The 19,657-nt window shown below is 36.4% G+C and overlaps 1 protein-coding gene across 12 annotated transcripts in view; it reads left to right on the forward strand.

The window, feature by feature from the left end:
• KIAA0586 (KIAA0586 ortholog) overlaps nt 1-19,657 on the forward strand; it is a 165,536-nt gene that overhangs the window by 12,216 nt on the left and 133,663 nt on the right. For all 12 annotated transcript variants that reach the window (XM_027554224.1, XM_027554221.1, XM_027554214.1 and 9 more), the window contains exons 7-15: nt 1,206-1,427; nt 3,726-3,879; nt 6,883-7,050; nt 8,658-8,781; nt 13,675-13,804; nt 14,394-14,608; nt 15,030-15,102; nt 16,798-17,025; nt 17,952-18,126. In XM_027554224.1, the coding sequence (XP_027410025.1) occupies nt 1,206-1,427; nt 3,726-3,879; nt 6,883-7,050; nt 8,658-8,781; nt 13,675-13,804; nt 14,394-14,608; nt 15,030-15,102; nt 16,798-17,025; nt 17,952-18,126 (1,489 nt within the window). The remainder of the gene's footprint in view (nt 1-1,205; nt 1,428-3,725; nt 3,880-6,882; nt 7,051-8,657; nt 8,782-13,674; nt 13,805-14,393; nt 14,609-15,029; nt 15,103-16,797; nt 17,026-17,951; nt 18,127-19,657) is intronic.

A 19,657-nucleotide genomic window follows, 5' to 3' on the forward strand; every position in this document is an offset into this window, starting at 1 on the left:
GGGACATTCTCGTTGTTCTCTGTGGTTACGTATTATTTCTCACAAGTTATGAGACTTAACTCTCATCCCTGTGTTACTGCTAGAAAATCCTGGATTCCTTTGTTTTAGCCGTGGAGTATCTCATCTTGGGAGCCACTCAGTCTTGGGTAGCTGGGATGGCTGGACATCCTAATTTTAGAGCTAGAATTGACCATACAGATCATATATGCAGAGCCCTCCATTTGTAACTGAGAAGACTGAAAAACAGGTCAGAGTCAGCATCAGGTCTTAGAGCTAATAGGTGGGAGAGCCAAGATTGCTGACCAAACTCAGTTCATTCACTCAGTCGTGTCCGACTCTGCGACCGCATGGGCTGCAGCACGCCAGGCCTCCCTGTCCATCACCAACTCCCAGAGTTTACTCAAACTCATGTCCATTGAGTCAGTGATGCCATCCAACCATCTCATCCTCTGTCTTCCCCTTTTCCCCCCGCCTTCAATCTTTCCCAGCATCAGGGTCTTTTCCAGTGAGTCAGTTCTTTGCATCAGGTGGCCAAAGTATTGGAGTTTCAGCTTTAGCATCAGTTCTTCCAATGAATATTCAGGACTGATTTCTTTTAGAATGGACTGGTTGGATCTCCTTGCAGTCCAAGGGACTCTCAAGAGTTTTCTCCATCACCACAGTTCAAAGGCATCAGTTCTTCAGCGCTCAGCTTTCTTTATAGTCCATCTCTCACATCCATTCATAACTACTGGAAAAACCATAGCTTTGACTAGACGGACCTTTGTTGGCAAAGTAATGTCTGCTTTTTAATATACTGTCTAGGTTGGTCATAACTTTTCTTCCAAGGAGCAAGCATCTTTGAATTTCATGGCTGCAGTCACCATCTGCAGTGATTTTGGAGTCCCCCCCAAATTAAGTCTGTCACTGTTTCCACTGTTTCCCCATCTATTTCCCATGAAGTGATGGGACTGGATGCTGTGATCTTAGTTTTCTGACGAAATAAAAATTGTATGTGGCAAATTTGGTATTTTTTAAGAGAAAAAAGATCTAGTTAAGGATAGCTATTCTGCCTTATTTCTGTGATTCTAAGAATAAAGGCTTTAGAAGCATAAGAAATATAGAAGGTAAAAGTTCTGGTTTGATAATTTCTCTATACCAGTTCACTTTATATAACCTTTCTAATAATTGAGCATGTTTTTGATGTCTGGATATTTTTGTTTTAGGTGCAGAGTGAGTTGGAAGCAAAGGTTAATTCTGTTACAGAATTACTCAATAAGTTACAGGAGACTGATAAACAGTTACAGCGTGTTACAGAGCAGCAGACAACCATGCAGAATAAACAGGAGACGCTACACTGTCATGATCATGAAAAACAAATGAATGTGTTCATGGAGCAACACATTCGGCATCTTGAAAAGCTGCAACAACAGCAAATCGATATTCAGGTATCTGTAATAAAGCGACCACACATCCCGTGACCTTTCATCACTCCGATCTCTAAGCTGATATTCATTGATTATTCCAGTAGTTCATCTCCTTAGATTGTAACAGTTTTAGTTATTAAATAATGGTTTGTTTGTTCATCATTCTTTTCTTCTATGTGGAAAAGAAGAACTCTGCATGTTCTAGTTCAGGTATGTAGCTTTGTGAGACCTCTCCTTAAAATTGTTTTTTTCATTCTTTTGTGATATTTCTTTTCATGGCATTTTAAAAGGGCTTATATTGTATTGCAGTTTTCTGTTTATATCAATGGTTCTTAGCCTGGCAAAGTGCTTCAGAATCACGTGGAGAGCTTTATAAAAATACACATGCTTATACCAGTCAGAATTCTGAAATAGCAGGTCTAATATAGGCCTGGACATCCGTGAAAGCTGTCTAGTGATTCTGATACACACCCTTGGATGAGAATCACCTAGTATACAAATTTGCTTCTACATTTACCTAGTTAAAAAGAATGAACATTCTTATGCCTTTTGAATGAGGCACAGGGCTATTATAAAGAAAGTTATCCTCACAGACAGCTAATAGTATAGCATATTTATTTTGAAATTTCCGAGTCCTTGGATAGTACCCAGCACTCAGGTACTCAGATTTTTTAAAAAAGATTTTTTAGAATGAGTGAATGACCAGCATTGTAAATGCATTGTTTTTAATTTACCCCCTCGCCTCCACCCCTTATTACTGTGCAACTTGAATTTCCCAGGTGATGTCAGTTCAGGAGATGCAAGAGACGAGGGTTTGATCCCTGGGTTTGGAAGATACCCTGAAGTAGGAAATGGCAACCCATTCAAGTATTCCTGCCTGGAAAATCCCATGGAGAGAGGAACCTGGCGGGCTACAGCCCATGGGGTCCCAAAGAGTTGGACAGAACTGAGCACACACTCCTAGTACTCCTTAAAAACTTTTAAAGATACAATTTAAATGTAGCATTCAGAAGAATATACAAAAATAAGCTTATTATAGCTCAGTATAAGATCATAGAGTGAACTCTAATATCCTATAATTTTTAAGACTTCCTAATAGGGTTTGTCTTGAAATCTTGATGTGACTGATATTAATTTAATTTGAATGATTATGGCATATAAAATAAAGTTTTAGTAAGTACTCTGTACATTGCTAAAATTGAGCGTGTAGCACGTCATCTGGAGAGGCCAGGAGTGGGCCTATCAGAGTGCTGGTCCCCAGTCTACAGAAATCTTTGCTTCTCTGAGCCTTGATTTCTTTACCTAGAAAACAATTTTATTTTTGTTGTTTAGGATAGAATGAGATTACACGTTTGAAGAGCACATTGATTTCTTTTTTTAACATAGTTCTAAGTGCCTTTCTGCCATTCATTTATCCTTCCATAAATAAACACATAATTTATTAACTTTATCATTTTTGAAGAATGAAATCTTTTGCTAATTCAGACATCTTGTTTGTGGAATTTATAACTATAGAGAAAATTGAACTTATGACATGTAAAGTATTTTCATAATTCAGTTAATGCTTAATGAAATGAAATTCTTTGAATCCATCCATCTGTTTTATGTAGAGGGATCTCAGCACACTTTTAAGAATTCTGTAAAATTCTTTTAAGAATTCTTTTTGTTTTGTTTTGTTTTGCCTAGCATAAGACTCTTTTAAAATCAGTTTTATTAGTTATGATATGAGCACATTTCAGCTATTTTAATAAATACTGTTAAAAACTGTGTTGTCACTGTGTTTTCCATTTATATGTAAATGAATATTTTACTGCTGCTACTACACAAAGCTACGGTTTTATTTTAGTGCTTTCTACCAATGGTTTTTAAACCTTTAAATAAAATCTTATCATCAGTATTTAAAAGATGAGATGTTTTGGTTCTGAATTCTCTGGTTTAAGTAGAGGTCAAGGGCTAGGGTCCCTTTCTCCTGGTTCTCTCCTAGAGAGAGTGTCTCTACGAGACAGTAGTGTCTCAGTGTTTCCTGAGGCATCAGGAGTGTCTGATGAGCCAGCTCTGAGGTGAAGAGGAAGAAACTGAGGTTTAGAACAAATGATCAGGGCCACACTGTAGAGCCAGACGTAACCCGAGTCTTTGTGTTACTGTGTCTTTCCAGTAGCATTGCTCCTGCAGTGAGTAGTTGCATGTAATGTTTATATTGTTATTATTTATTAAATCTAATAGATTGTCTTCAGGTCCTCCTATAAATTTCAAGATATTTTGTCATCTAACTCTTTGAGGTGATGTTTGAACTTAACAAAGTTATTTTATGTTTTCTAGGCTCATTTCATCAGTGCTGCGCTGAAGACTAGTAGCTTTCAGCCTGTTACTGTACCTCCTTCTAGAGCAGTGGAAAAGTATTCTGTGAAACCAGACCGTTTGAATTTTGGTAGCAGTAATCTGTCTTCACATAATGTCTTTACTTCCAAACAAGGTAAAAATATGTAGTTCTCTATGAATAAAAGATGCCAGCTATGAATGTTCTTTGTAGTTTGTAAGCAGAAAACTTATTTACTAGGTTATAAGAGACTCTTAATTTTATAAAATTAGGGATTTTTTTCAGCCAAGTAATTTCTAGATTATTTTGAAAATTGTTCAGCCAAGTTATGGATCATGTTCTATTTAATGGTTTTAATTAATAACGTTCATAAATTGTCAGAAGCATTTCTACATAAATTTAGAAAAGTTTAACTTATCTAGCAGACCTGGGTTCGATCCCTGGGTTGGGAAGCTCCCCTGGAGAAGGAAATGGCAACCCATTCCAATATTCTTGCCTGGAGATTTTCATGGACAGAGGAGTCTGGAGGGCTACAGTCCTGGGGGTACAAAGAGTCATACACAACTGAGCAACCAACATACACACATATACACAGCATTGAAACTGCTTGTTAGCAGTTCACCAATACTCTGACAAACTGCATATTTACTGTTTTTCTTCATTCTGTCAGGGGAGAAACCACCTGAGTACAATTATAAACTATTTCTAAATATTTTCAAGGCGTAATACAAGTCTATTTTAATGAAATTTTAAAAATCTGTTTATAATAACAAAGGAATACACAACTTATTTGTGTTAAACCTTTGGAATTTAAACTCTTACCAAAAAATGTATCTCAAAGTTACTGATATTTGAATAATGAACTGATGAAAATCAAGAGCCTATCCCTTTAGTGATATATAAGATCCATGTAGTACATTATTCCTGACATTTGATTTGTTAGGACATTGTTACATTACAGACATATTAAAGGCTCCTTATACTTACACAGTTGCACTCACATGCTAGTAAAGTAATGCTCAAAATTCTCCAAGCCAGGCTTCAGCAATACGTGAGCTGTGAACTTCCAGATGTTCAAGCTGGTTTTAGAAAAGGCAGAGGAACCAGAGATCAAATTGCTAACATCCACTGGATCATGGAAAAAGCAAGAGAGTTCCAGAAAAACATCTATTTCTGCTTTATTGACTATGCCAAAGCCTTTTACTGTGTGGATCACAATAAACTGTAGAAAATTTGAAAGAGATGGGAATACCAGACCACCTGACCTGCCTCTTGAGAAACTTATATGCAGGTCAAGAAACAACAGTTAGAACTGGACATGGAACAACAGACTGGTTCCAAATAGGAAAAGGAGTACATCAAGGCTGTATATTGTCACCCTGCTTGTTTAACTTATATGCAGAGTACTCCATGAGAAACACTGGGCTGGAAGAAGCATAAGCTAGAATCAATATTGCCAGGAGAAATATCAATAACCTCAGATATGCAGATGACACCACCCTTATGGCAGAAAGTGAAGAGGAACTCAAAAGCCTCTTGATGAAAGTGAAAGAGGAGAGTGAAAAAGTTGGCTTAAAGCTCAACATTCAGAAAACGAAGATCATGGCATCTGTTCCCATCACTTCATGGGAAATAGATGGGGAAACAGTGGCTGACTTTATTTTTGGGGGGGCTCCAAAATCACTGCAGATGGTGACTGCAGCCATGAAATTAAAAGACGCTTACTCCTTGGAAGAAAAGTTATGACCAACCTAGATAACATATTCAAAAGCAGAGACATTACTTTGCCAACAAAGGTCTGTCTAGTCAAGGCTATGGTGGTCATATATGGATGTGAGAGTTGGACTGTGAAGAAAGCTAAGCGCTGAAGAATTGATGCTTTTGAACTGTGGTGTTGGAGAAGACTCTTGAGAGTCCCTTGGACTGCAAGGAGATCCAACCAGTCCATTCTAATGGAGATCAGCCCTGGGTGTTCTTTGGAAGGAATGATGCTAAAGTTGAAACTTCAGTACTTTGGCCACCTCATGCGAAGAGTTGACTCATTGGAAAAGACTCTGATGCTGGGAGGGATTGGGGGCAGGAGGAAGAAGGGACAACAGAGGATGAGATGGCTGGATGGCATCACCGGCTCAATGGATGTGAGTTTGTGTGAACTCTGGGAGATGGTGATGGACAGGGAGGCTTGGCGTGCTGCGATTCATGGGGTCGCAAAGAGTCGGACACGACTGAGCGATTGAACTGAACTGATACTTGCAAGTTGCTTTATGTCTCCCACAAATGTGTGGATCTTAAACTTCTGTGAAGTAATGTGAGTCATTTTTTAAGTTGTAAAGGGAGGAAAATGAAGAAAGAAAGTTTATGACTGTCTGCTCTAGGTCACCTGGCTTGAGAATTGGGAGTGTCAGAGCTGCAGCAGGAACTCAGGTTTCCCTGCTCACTGTTTATAGTTGTCAGTTTGTGGGCTTTCCTGGTGGCTCAGTGGTAAAGGATGGCTCAGTGGTAAAGAATCACCTGCCAGTGAAGAGACAAGTGTTGGACCCCTGGGTCAGCTGAACAATAGCAACAATGTGTTTTGTGCTCACTAAAGTGGGATCTCTAGATCAAAGTGTATAAAAATTTTAAGACTTGCTATACTTAGTACTGGGCTTCCCTGGTGGCTCAGCTAGTACAGAATCTGCCTGCAATGTGGGAGACCTGGGTTCAATCCCTGGGTTGGGAAGATCCCCTGGAGGAAGGCATGGCAACCCGCTCCAGTATTCTTGCCTGGAGAATCCCGTGGACAGAGGAGCCTGGCAGGCTACAGTCTATGGAGTCACAAAGAGTCAGACATGACTGAACAACTAAGCACACGTACTTAGTACCAGATGGCCTTCTCAGTTTTCATTGCCATGAGCAGTGTCTGGCTTTGCCATTTTCATCACAACTTAAATAGCACTGAATATTGTCATATTTTTTTCTTATTAGGTTTAAGTATAAAGTATTTATAGTTTATATTTTGATTTCTAGTGAGGATGAAGTTATTTCTATATATTTGTTAATAACTTGAGTATCCTATAGAATTTTGGTTTTATTTTTAAAACATGGGGAAGAGTAATGTTATAATTTAAATTTTTTTTAAAAGTAAGTTAAATTTATTATTTTCTTAATTTTCTGTTGAAGCACCTTCAAGAGAGGTTGAAGATACAAGTTTTGATAAACAGAGATCTCCGTTGGAGACACCAGCACCTCGCAGATTTGCTCCTGTTCCTGTTTCAAAGGATGATAAAATATCAAAGAAGGAAAATCCTATAGAAGAAAAAGAAAATATGGAGCTTTCATGTCATGCAGGTAATAAAGCAATTATGATTAGCACACACTACTTTTATTAGGGGCTTTCCTGGTGACTCTGTCACCGTGCTGTGCTCGGTCGTGTCCAACACTTTGCAACCCTGTGGACTGTAGCCCACCAGGCTTCTCTGTTCATGGAATTTTCCAGGCAGATTACTTGAGTAGGGTTGCCATTTCCTACTCCAGGGATCTTCCCGACCCAGGGATCGAACCTGCATCTCTGGTGTCTGCTGTGTTGGCAAGCAGATTCTTTACCAGTAAGTCAGCCTGCCAATGTAGGAGACATAGGTTTGCTATCTGGGTCAGGAAGAGCCCCTGGAGAAGGAAATGGCAACCCACTCCAGTATTCTTGTCTGGGAAATCCCATGGACAGAGGAGCCTGGTGGCCTGTAGTCCATGGGGTTGCAAAAGAATTGAACACGTCTAAGCGATTAAACAACAAAAGCAACAACTTTTGTTAGACCTATCTCAAGTTAGGAACAGATTTCCACATTTAGGATTTATAATTCCCTCATGTGGACTTCCCAGATGGCTCAGTGGTAAAGAATCTGCCTGCCAGGCTGGAGACAAGAATTTAATTCCTGGGTCAGGAAGATCCACTAGAGAAGGAAAGAGTAACCCTAACCCACTCCAGTATTCTTGCCTGGGAAATCCTATGAACAGAGGAGACTGGTAGACGACAGTCCATGGGGTCTTAGAGAGTCGGACACAACTGAGTGACTTAAAAAAAAAACAGCAAATAAACTGAAGTGGGACCTCAGTTCTTAATATTTTTCTTTAAGTGATACCAGGCAAATTAAGCTTCTTTTGATTCTCTGTAGAAGGAGTTGGAGATAAACCTTTGTAATTATTCTATCTTCTGCAAGTTATTATGTAAACCTTTAATGAAAAATATGTTATTAATAAATAAAAAATAATGCATTATTGAAAGTAAGCTGATTATCATGTTTACTTATATTATTTTTAAGTGTGAGTTTGAATAATAAAACTAAGAAATTAACATTTATTATGTTCAGTTAGAAAAATGCTAATAACCTTTATAAGTGACAAGAAATAATAATTTGTTTTAGATCCTTATAGTATTATAGTAAAAGTAAGCAGAAATGTTAAGTATAAGCTATCGTTTTTGGAATTATATAAATGTATTCAATCTTGTCCTGGACATATTTAAAGACTCTTAAGTAATTTAAAAAATATAATCTTTATTAAGTAAACCAACCTTAACCACCCAAAAAAATTGATAAGTAGTCTCATTAAAGATGAGGCTAAAAGAAAGATTCAACCAATACTAGTTAAAGAAACTGTTAAATCTCCCTTTTACTGTTTATAAAAATATTTCTGTATACAGGGCTTTCCCATGATGTTACTTCTCAATCATACTCTTTTTTCTTCTGTAATGGAAATTAATTCAGGCCTAAACTTTTATAAGTATAGTTTCTGTGAGTTATAAATATTTAGTTTTTGATGTATATGTCGTCTACCTTGTAGAGTGAAATGAGTAGATCATTACCATGTGAAACTAATTTAGTACAAATATGTGTGAGCTATTATATAAAAGAGAAATGAATTAGTACTTGAAAAATGATACTATATTTCTTGTATTGTAGGAAGTGTAGGATTCTTGGAGCAAATTCTGAATAACCATGATTCTTTGACAAGAATAAGTGAATCTTCAGACAAAACCTCACTAGCTAGGTCAAAAATGGGATGGAATCCTGAGAGGAGAAACAGGTAAAAATGAGATTGGAATACAAACTAAATTGAACAGAATTTTTTTTTTAATATTTCTAAAATTTTTTCAGGAATTTTAATGGATTTATAAGATTGCTTTTAAAAATTGTCTTAGGTTTAGTTACCATTTTTTTCTGCTAATATATCTTTTCTCTTTTCTGTAATTATACAATGTGTGTGTTTAGTTGCTCAGTCGTGTCTGACTCTTTGTGGCCCCATGGACTGCAGCCTGCTAGTTTCTTCTGTCCATGGAGATTCTCCAGGCCAGAATGCTGGCTGGCGTGGGTAGCCTTTGCCTTCTTTAGGGAATCTTTCCAACCCAGGGTTTGAACCCAGGTCTCCTGCACTGTAGGCAGATTCTTTACCATCTAAGCCACCAAATGAATACATCTAATTTTCTCAAAATGTAAATTATTTACTATTCATTTCTGATTAAATGATATCTGGGATTTGCTTCAATAATAATCCATTGCAGGGTGGGGAAAACCAGGTTGGAAGTATAAATGAAATGAAGACAGCCATGAGTTAGTTATTGATGTAGGTAAATAGGGGTATATAGAGGTCATTATACTACTCTTTCTACTTTTGTGTTTGAAACTTTACATTATAAAAAGTTTTTAAAAAGTCAAGTAAGTAGTAAAAGTCAAGGTATAGTCAGCCAATATAAATTTTTCTTGAATGTCATGAAAACTACAGTAACAAAAACTAAACAAGCTACATTTTGTGTAATCTCATAAGGAGATATTGTACAATTTTAGTCTGTTACCAGTAGTTGTAATTGCTGATAAAGTAAGATTTATGTCTGTCATGTTGTTATATGTTTTTATATATCTTAGGTCTTTTTTTTATTCCACTATTCCTCCATAGTGTCTTTTTTTTTTTTTTAACATTAAATAGATATTTTCTAGTATAACATTTTAATTCCCTTATTGCTTTTTTTTTTTTTTTTTTTTTTTGAGTTATTTTCTCAGTAGTTGCCCTAGGAACTACAATTAACATCTTAATTTAAAACAATCTAGTTCGGATTAATACCAGTTTAATTTCTATAGGATTCAGAAACTTTACTGCAATATAGATTGACTCCCTCCTCTTTCTGCCATTATTATCATACAAATTGTGTCTTTATACATTATAAGCTTGTCTCTGCAGCTTGATAATTACTGTTTTACACAGTTGTCTTTTATATCAGATAGAAGGAGAGAGTTATAAACAAATAATTTAATACTGTCTTTTATATTTACCTATACAGTTAACTTTCACTCATACTCTTTATTTCATGTGGATTTGAGTTAGTGCATAACGTCCTTTTATTTCACCCTAAGGGACTCTTTTTAGTATTTACTATAGGGTAGGTCTGCTAGTGATGAATGCTCTCAGTTTTATTTATCTGGAAATGTCATAATTTCTATCTTTGAAGCATAGTTTTACTGGATGCAGAATCTTTGGTAGATACTCTTGTCCTTTTACTGCTTTGAATGTATCATTTTACTACCTTCTAGATTTCATGACTTCTGATGCGAAATATACTATTAATCTTACTAAGAATACTTTGTATATAATTAATCACTTTTATCTTTAAGGATTCTCTCTTTGTCTTAGGCTTTTGACAGTTTGGTATGTCTAAATGTGGATCTTTTTGAGTTCATCCTCCTAAAATTGTGTTGATCTTCTTGGATGAGTGAATTAACATTCATGTTGGGGAATTTTTTGGCCGTTATTTTTTTACACAGTTCAATAGTACACATAACCTTTTTTTTTCTCCTTAGGCTATGTTGTCTGTTGGTATGCTTGATGGTATCTGACAGGTCTTAAGGATTTTAGTTTTTCTCATTCTTTTTTTGCTCTGTTCTTCAAACTGTGCTCAGTCACTCAGTCACGCCCAACTCTTTGCGGCCCCATAGACTATAGCCCACCAGGCTCCTCTGTCCATGGAATTTTCCAGGCAAGAATAGTGGAGTGGGTTGCCATTTCCTACTCCAGGGCATCTTTCCGACACAGAGATCAAACCCAAGTCGCTTGCATCTCCTGCATTGTCAGGCAGATTCCTTACCACTAGCACTACCTGGGAACCCATTCCTCTCACTGGATAATCTCAATTAACCTATCTTTAAATTTGCTGATTCTTTCTCTTACCAATCTGAATATGCAGTTTAGCCTATCAGGCGAATTTTACATTTCAGTTGCTATATTTTTCAACTCCAGAATTTCTCTTTTTTTAAAAATAGCTTTTTTTTTTTTTTTTTAATTATTTATTTATTTATTTTTGGTTGCACTGGGTCTTTGTTGCTGCTCGTGGGCTTTCTCTGGTTGTGGTAAGTGGGGCCTACTCTTTGTTGCAGCGCACAGGCTTCTCATTGTGTCTTCTCTTATTGCAGAGGGTGGTCTCTAGGTGTGTGGGCTCCGTAGTTGTGGCATGTGGGCTGTATGGCACGTGGGCTCTATGGCGCATGGGCTCAGTGGTTGTAGTGCATGAGCTTTAGTTGCTTCACGGCATATGGAATTTTCCCAGACCAGGAATGGAACTCATGTCCCCCACAGTGGTAGGCAGATTCTTATCCACTGTACTGCCACAGAAGTCTAGTAGTTTTCAACTTTTTTGGTATTCTTTGTTTGATGAGACTTCATTCTTATTTATTTATTTATTTTGATCTTGCTCCATGGCTTGTAGGATCTTAGTTCCCTGACCAGAGATTGAACCCAGGTCCTCAGCATGGAGTGCTAACCACTGGAAAGTATGGAGTGGTGAAAGCATGGAGTCCTAACCACTGGACCACCAGGGAATTCCCAAGACTTCATTATTATTTTTGTTGTTGTTGTTCAGTCTCTAAGTCATGTCTGACTTATTGCAACCCCATGGACTCCTGGACACCAGGCTCCGCTGTCCTTCACTATCTCCTGGAGTTGGCTCATATTTGTCCATTGAGTCAGTGTATCTAACCATCTCATCCTCTGCCACCCTCCTTTTCCTTTTGCCTTCAGTCTTTCCCAGCATGAGGGTCTTTTCCCGTGAGTTGGCTCTTTGCATCAGGTGGCTAAAGTATTGGAGCTTCAACTTCAGCATCAGTCCTTTCATTCTTTTGAAAACTGAAAGTGTTAGTTGCTCAGTTGTGTCTGACTGTTTGCAACCTCATGAACTGTAGCCTGCCAGGCTCCTCTATCCAGGGGATTTCTCAGGTAAGAGTACTGGAGTGGGTTGCCATGCTGTCCTCCAGGAGATCTTCCCAACCCAGGGACTGATACTTTTCTCTAATTATAGGTGCTGATTTATGGACTTTCTCTAGTTAAGTCCAATATTTAGGGTTCCTCAAGGATAGTTTCTACTGATATTCTTTTTCCTGTGTCTGAGCTATATTTCCTATTTCTTTGTATCTTACAACTTTTTGTTGAAAATTAGACATTTAAAATAATTTAATGGTCCAGTTCTGGAAATTAGATTCTTCCATCAACTCCCACCCTCCACCAGGGTTTGTTGTTATTGCTGGTTGTTGTTGTTCTTATTGTTGCTGTTTAATGATTTTCCTGGACTAATTCTGTTATTTTTATTCTTTCTTATGTGTAGCAAGTCTCCATTTGGTTAGTTAAGTTAGCTAATGATTGGAAGATTTCCTTAACTATTTTGAATGAGTAAGTCTCGCTATCTTTGCCGAGGGGCTGTGTGTGTGTGTGTGTGTGTGTGTGTATACACTGGGGAACACCTTCAGTGCTCCAGCCGTTTGTAAGCCTATCTTAATCCTAACTTCCTACTCGTAAAGAGTTCATGGTCAGCCAGATGTGAAAGATTATGCCCTTCTTAGGTCATTCTTGTGCATGCATAGAGCCCTGTACATGCATGTGACCTTCTAGAGCCCTAGTAGTGTTTCGGAGCTTTTCAGACTCCACCGTGGGGACTTGCCGGGCAGTTCAGTGGTTAAGACTCCACCTTCCAGTGCAGGGGCTGTGGCTTGGACCTCTGGTCAGGGAACTAAGGTTCCACATGCCACGGGGTGTGGCCAGAAATTAAAAAAACAAACAGCTCCATCGTGGACATCTCCTTCCCCAGTTTTTGCTTATTGTCCACCCTCCTGTTTGCCTCAACTGGTATGAGTCCCTCAGGCAGCTAAGATGTTAAGCAGTTGCCACCGTTTTAAAAAAATGACCCTGGGATGGGATTTCTCACTGAGTCAGATTTAAGGAGAAACCTTGTGAATATGACTTTTTTGAGGAGCTCCACACTTTTTCCACCCTTTTAGTGGCTGTGAGGCTGTCGGTTTTCACAGCTACAGTGATGATGAGGCTGTTGATTTTCAAAGCTACTCAGAGTTGGGGAAAGGCCTCTGGGAATTGAGCAATTTAAAGTATCTTAGAGTTTGCTGTTCTTGTCAGTCATTTTTGTTAAGTAAGTGTTCCTACAAGCTTTTGTTTAATTTCCACCATTCTGAAAAAGCTGATTTGACCATTTTTGCTGGTTTTTCCAGTGTTCTTGCCTGGAGAATCCCAGGGACAGGGGAGCCTGGTGGGCTGCCGTCTATGGGGTCGCACAGAGTCGAACACGACTGAAGCGACTTGGCGGTAGCAGCAGCAGCAGCTAGTGTTTTGTTTGCTTTTATTCAGGAGTAGATTTTTAGAGGTTATTACTCTACCATTCTAGAAGTGCTTCTGCACATTAGTTTCTTCAAAGCAAAACCATTTTCTGCTCTTTTCCTACTATTCTTAAACCAATCTGGTCAGAGTAATTTTGTTCCTTGCAATTTTTGTGTTTTGTATGTTTAACCACATAATTGACTGATTCTTTGTACAATTTTAATAGGACCCATTTAGAATTCATATAACTAAGAATGTTTCAAAGATTTATATCATCAAATGTTTACTGAATTTATGGCAATTTAGAAAACTTTACTTTGAAATCTTTTTCAGCCTTGATACTATAGCCACTCAAAGATTTCCTTCCTGTGAAGAACTAGGAACAGCTAAAGTGACTGTGCAGAAGTCTGATGATATTCATGAACTTGATCAAAAGAGGAAAGAAACGAATAGCATACTCCAGGTAAAGTGTGAACAGTCTTGAAATTAATGATGAGCAAAGGTAAAAATTATGAAGAAATAAAGTTACCAAGACAAAGCAGGAGGAGGATGAAGAGCACTGAAAGACATGTGAGCCCAACTTGTTTCCCTTACAAAACTTTTCCAAAAGCCCTCTTCAGGTGATTTCTACTTCTTACTCCTTGGCTGAGAGTGAGCCACGTGGCCAGCTGTCACTCTCAAGCTTCTGTTGGAGAGGAAGGAAGGTGGAAGGGGAATGCGAATGGCCTTTGTTTATCCAGTTCACATTGTCTGCCCTGGCTACCCAGAGCCAAGGTACTCTTAATTTGTTTAGCTTTCTTCAGCAGATAGAGCTTTTATAGGCCACTGAACTACTATGGGCTTCCCAGCTCCATGCCACTGAACATTCACAGTATACATCTAAATGGAAAGAAACTTTAGTTGCCGAGTATTCTTTTATAGCTCTTCAATTTGACAAATTCATTCCTTAGACTGGTGTGGTATATGCCCCAAACTATACTAACAGCTCTTATGTGGATTAAAATATGAATATAAGTTTTACATATTGATATTCTTGCCTTTTTTCTTTTAAGTTGAAAGAATCTCAGATGTCAGGGCTTGCAGATCTTCCACAGAATTCCGTTAAGCTTCAAATAACAAATACAAGATCTGTATTGAAAGATGCTGAGAAGATTTTAAGAGGAGTACAAAATAATAAAAAAGTACTTGAAGAAAATCTGGAAGCTATAATTCGTGCAAAGGATGGAGCTGCCATGTATTCATTTATCAATGCTCTATCTAACAACAGGTAGGACAGGATGTTGGCATCCCAAGGTTTTTTATGAAACTGCCAGTTTACAGTCTCTCTCCTTTTTTTTCTAAGCACTTCCTTTTGCTTTAATGTGTTTTGATGTTTAGAAAAGATTCTTCATTGCCTTTGATAGTGTGGGCTTATTATAAAGTTGGAATTTGGTTATACACATGCTGCTATTATTTTTCACAGGTGTTAATTTTCTCTTTAATTTTTTTTTTCTCTTTTTCATACGAATTTACTGGAATCTACATATGCTTTGCAGGCATCCTTGAAACATTTGATGAAACTAATAACGTTGGCTTTTCCTTTTCAGATGAAGGCTATTGGGCTACACAATAGATTCAAAGCTAGATAAGAGATCTGTTCTTAGGACCTTTAATGTTAATCTAAAAAAATTCTTTTTTCTCTTTTGTAGGGAGATATCAGAGAAGATTCGGATCAAAAAGACTGTAGATGACTGGATTAAAACCATTTCTGCAGAAATTCAAGTAGGTATTGAAAAGAATTAAGTGAATTCTTAAGAGATACCATTGATTCCAATTTATAAGTATCATAGCTATTCTCAAAATATTCCTTATAAGTCCACTTATAAGTCTTAATTTCACTCTATCACCCATTGTACTTATTAGTAATAAGGTCCATTTTATTCATCATGTGCTTTGTCTCATAAATTGTATTATGGCTGTTAACTGGAAAATTGTAGATAACTACTAAAATATGAGTGATTTCAAAGAAAATTTAGCAAAAGCATTTGGAAAAGAAAATAGACATAAAAAAGTATACTTAAGAAGACAGCAGATTTAGAAGCATTGGCTTACCAAAGTAAAAGCATCAAAGTTACTTAAAAGGAGAATACTCCACAAAAATCTCTAAGGTTACTGTGTTTACAGAAGTCAGTTCCAGATGGAAAAATTGCCACTTTCTCACTTCCACACATCTTATGGTGTATCTACAGACATGAGTATTGCAAAAATTCAGGAGAGTTTTTTTTATTAGGTGGTCAGTAATTTAAAGGAAGTTTCTCAATATTTTATGTATTTTTAAGCAAAACTAGACAAGTTAACTCATTTTTACCTGTAAGTGCAAAGTGTTTTTTTCCTGACTGTAAGATATGTGTATATGCTTACTCAGTTGCAGCAGGGTGAAGTGTTAGTTTGGTTTCCATAGCACACTAAAATACACTTTTTTTGAGGGGGTGGGGAGGTTGTATGTGTGTGTGTTGCATTGTTTGTTGTCTGTTTCTTTTTTTTTTTATGGCTACACCATGCAGCTTTTGGGATCTTACTTTCTTGACCAGGGTTTGAATCTGGGCCCTTGACAGTGAAAGCATAGAGTCAACCACTGGACCACCAGGGAGCTCTCTAAAATACACTTTTAAACACTGTTGTTTTAAGAATATGTATCTCTAAATACAGTTACAGAGTTTATATTAGCTGCTATGTGATGCACCAGAAAAAAAATTGACCTAAGGGTCAAAAGACTTGGAGTTCACCTCTGGTTCTTCAGATGACTAGCAATATATGTAACTCTGTAACAGTACATTTCATGCAAAATATGCTTCTTTAAACCTTCAAGTAACTTCTACTTTATAAATATCTCAGAGCTTTATTACAAAATTTTTACTTTTTGAAAACTTTTTTTTTAATTTAATTTTTGAAGTTACTATATTCATATGGTTTAAACATCAAAAAGTATAAAAACCTCTATGATGAAAAATTGCCCTCTTATCCCTGAAGATCATCTACTGTTTCTCATTCCTCTGCTCCATAAAATAATAGTCTTTAAAATTTTTTTTTGTTTATTCTAAAAAGAATTTTTATTCATATGTGAACCAATATCATTTATTTATAAAGCTTTTAAAACTGCTAAATCATATTTCTGTAACAGTAGGAAAAAATGGGCTTCCATGGTGCCTCAGCGGTAAAGAATCCACCTGCCAGTGCTGGGGACACAGGAGTCATGGATTTGATCCCTGGGTCAGGGAGCTCCCCTGGAGAAGGAAATGACAACCTGCTCCAGTATTCTTGCCTGGGAAATACCATGACAGAGGAGCCTGGCAGGCTACAGTCCATGGGGTTGCTAAAGAGTCAGATACAACTTAGCAGCTAAACAACAACAACTTTGGATGTGAAGTGTTACTACTTGGATAGATTTTAAGTAATTTTAATTTTGGTTATGTTAAGGATGAACTGACAAGAAAAGATTATGAACAAAAGAGATTTGATCAGAAGAATGAAAGGAACAAGAGAGCTCACAACATGAATAAATATATTAAAACCAACACACAAGATAAAACTGTAAACAACTCTGTAATTCTAAGAAAACATTCTCAAAAACAAAAAGAGGATCATCTTCGAAATCCACCTATAAGGAGCATGCCTGCTTCAAGCTTACAGAAAGAGAGAAAAGAAGTAAGATCCTAATCTGATTTTGTGATGTAAATGTTGCATAATTATTAAAGATATAAATAATGAAATGACTGTGAAAATATTTTAAAAATATGAATGGCTATACAAATGAAAACCGTCTTTAACTACTGATATTTAGAGTTTTGATATCTGTAATGTAGAAATTATTGCACAAAGTACACCATTCTTTTGAGTTGACATACTTATAATATTTCAGTTATACTGGATTTATCTAGAAATCATCTAGTCCAAAAATTAGATTTTTTTAGTTCATGGTATTCAAAATTGTATTTCATCTTTGCACGTGTATATGTGTATGTGTGTATTTTTGTTTGGTTAATTTTCAGTTTAATAAATGTCTGTTTAGTGCCCATTGATTGCATGGCAAGGTACTAGATGCTATGGAGGGAATTTTTTGGCTGCTCTGAGTAGTAACTTTGTTAATGCCAAACATGGATTGTTGGGCAGATTAATAAAGCATCTAATTAATTCAGTGCTTGGTGCTTAGCAGATATTCAATAAATGCTACTTTTCTGTGGCATTTAGATTATGATTGAAGGTGGGATCAGAAATGTAGAAAATTATTTAAAGACTTGGTTTGTGTCATTTTACTGTACTTGAAAGTTACTACTTTCAGATGTAAAATGTGTTTAAACTTTCTTTTTGGTACTGAAAATATGCTTAGTAGTGTAAGAATCTTCATGTTTCTTGGGTAAATGATTTTTGTCTTTAATTTTCATGCTTTTGAAAACTTTAAAACTACAGTTTGGAAATTGTCTCCAGAATTTAAGAGCCATTTACTACAAAGGATTTTCCTGATCTGATCATTCTTAATATAGTATCCTAGCTGGCAAAAGGAGGTTTTAGAAAAATGAGATAAGTGTTTGATGACTATTTTGCTGAAGAGTTGAATACCTTTGTGTACTTAGGGATTTTTGAAAGCAACCACAGTGGTGCAAGACAAGGATTATATGTTACAAATCTATGGAAAACCAGTTTATCAGGGTCATCGCAGCACTCTTAAAAAAGGACCATATCTCAGATTTAATTCTCCATCTCCTAAGTCCAGACCACAGAGACCAAAAGTAATAGAACGAGTTAAAGGTATGAAACCTCATTTTTTGTGGTATCAGTTTAATATATAAAGTTTAATTTTTGCTATTTATTTATTAATACATTCAAATTATATCATGCTTAGGGATGGAAATATTTCCTTTCAGGAATGTAGGAGAAAATAGACCAGATTTGAAATATTGGGGGGAAAAGTAGTATTAGATGGTATCTTCAGATAAACATGATAAAATTTATGAGATGATGACTCTTAAAGCAATTTCAATTATAATATAGGGAACGTAGACTATTCTTGCAGATCTTGGTCTATCATGTTCTTTATGGACAAAAAGATGAGCCGTATGCTGTACATTATCATAAAAGTGCGTATGAGCACTTTTAAAGTTCGGTTTGTTCTCAAAGATCCTTAAGTAGCAGAAGTGAAAATTTTTTTATCATGTTTATATACAAATAAAAATATCTTTATTTATCACTATATGTTTTGATTCACACATACCATTTCACTAGTATATTTAAATATAGCTCTTAGTTAAGTATTGAGTCCGTTGACTTTGGTTACATTTTGAAGTTTCTCAGCTTGTGCTTTAGCGGTCTGTAAGCCACTTTGATAATATGCCGTAGCTTGTGGAAACCCAATTCATTTTCCTTTCTGATCCTATCTTGTGAGTTGGTGGTTGCTTTATTTTTCCTTTCCTTTACAAAAGTTAATTGATCATATAGGGTGTCAGTTTATCTAGAAATCTTACAGATTTTATTTTAGTAGGCTTTGTGGATGATATTTACCCTAATGTTTCCTTGATTTATTAGAGCTTTCTATTAACTTATATTTGTGATTTGGAAACTTTTGCAAACAATGACCCAAGGTTTTAAAATACTTTCAAATCCAAAAATCACTGTATGAATTAACTCTTAATGATAAAGTGATTGAGAACCTATGACACAGCCTCCTGTTTGGGCCTTGGTACCTGTTATTTCCCCTGCCTGGAGAGCTTTTCCCATAGGCCCTTGCATGGCTCACTCTGAGTTCTTTCAATCTCTGTTCTTAGCTGTTAGCTCAGAGGTCTATGTTGACCATCTCATCCAAAATATCATCACCTAACCCTCTCTATTCCCCTCCTCTGCATATTGCTCTTCATAGCAGTTTTCACCCTCTGATGTTGTATTTTTTATCAATTTTTTTCCTTAAGAAGTTATAAGCTACATGAGTACAGTTGGTTTATTCAATACTTGTATTCCCTTTGTCTAGAATGATGGCAAACACATTTTAAATGCTGAGAGAATATATTTTAAATAAACTTGTAAGAAAAACATTCATTCAGTTGAATGAATGAATATTTGAGAAGGCGATAAAAAAATTATAGGTGTAGTACTAAAATTTTTCTTCCTGGGATCATAAAACTATATTTACAAGTCCAGATTTATAAAACTACTCATATATTAAAACTAAAAATGTAGTAATGTCAGGTATCAATTTAGAAAAGATTTTAGTTTCTTTTCTTTTACACTTTTACTTAACTTTTGCAAGGTTTTAATAAGTATAGAATTTGATTATCGTTACATTATT

The sequence above is a fragment of the Bos indicus x Bos taurus genome, chromosome 10 (genome assembly GCF_003369695.1).
Source record: "Bos indicus x Bos taurus breed Angus x Brahman F1 hybrid chromosome 10, Bos_hybrid_MaternalHap_v2.0, whole genome shotgun sequence".
NCBI lineage: Eukaryota > Metazoa > Chordata > Mammalia > Artiodactyla > Bovidae > Bos > Bos indicus x Bos taurus.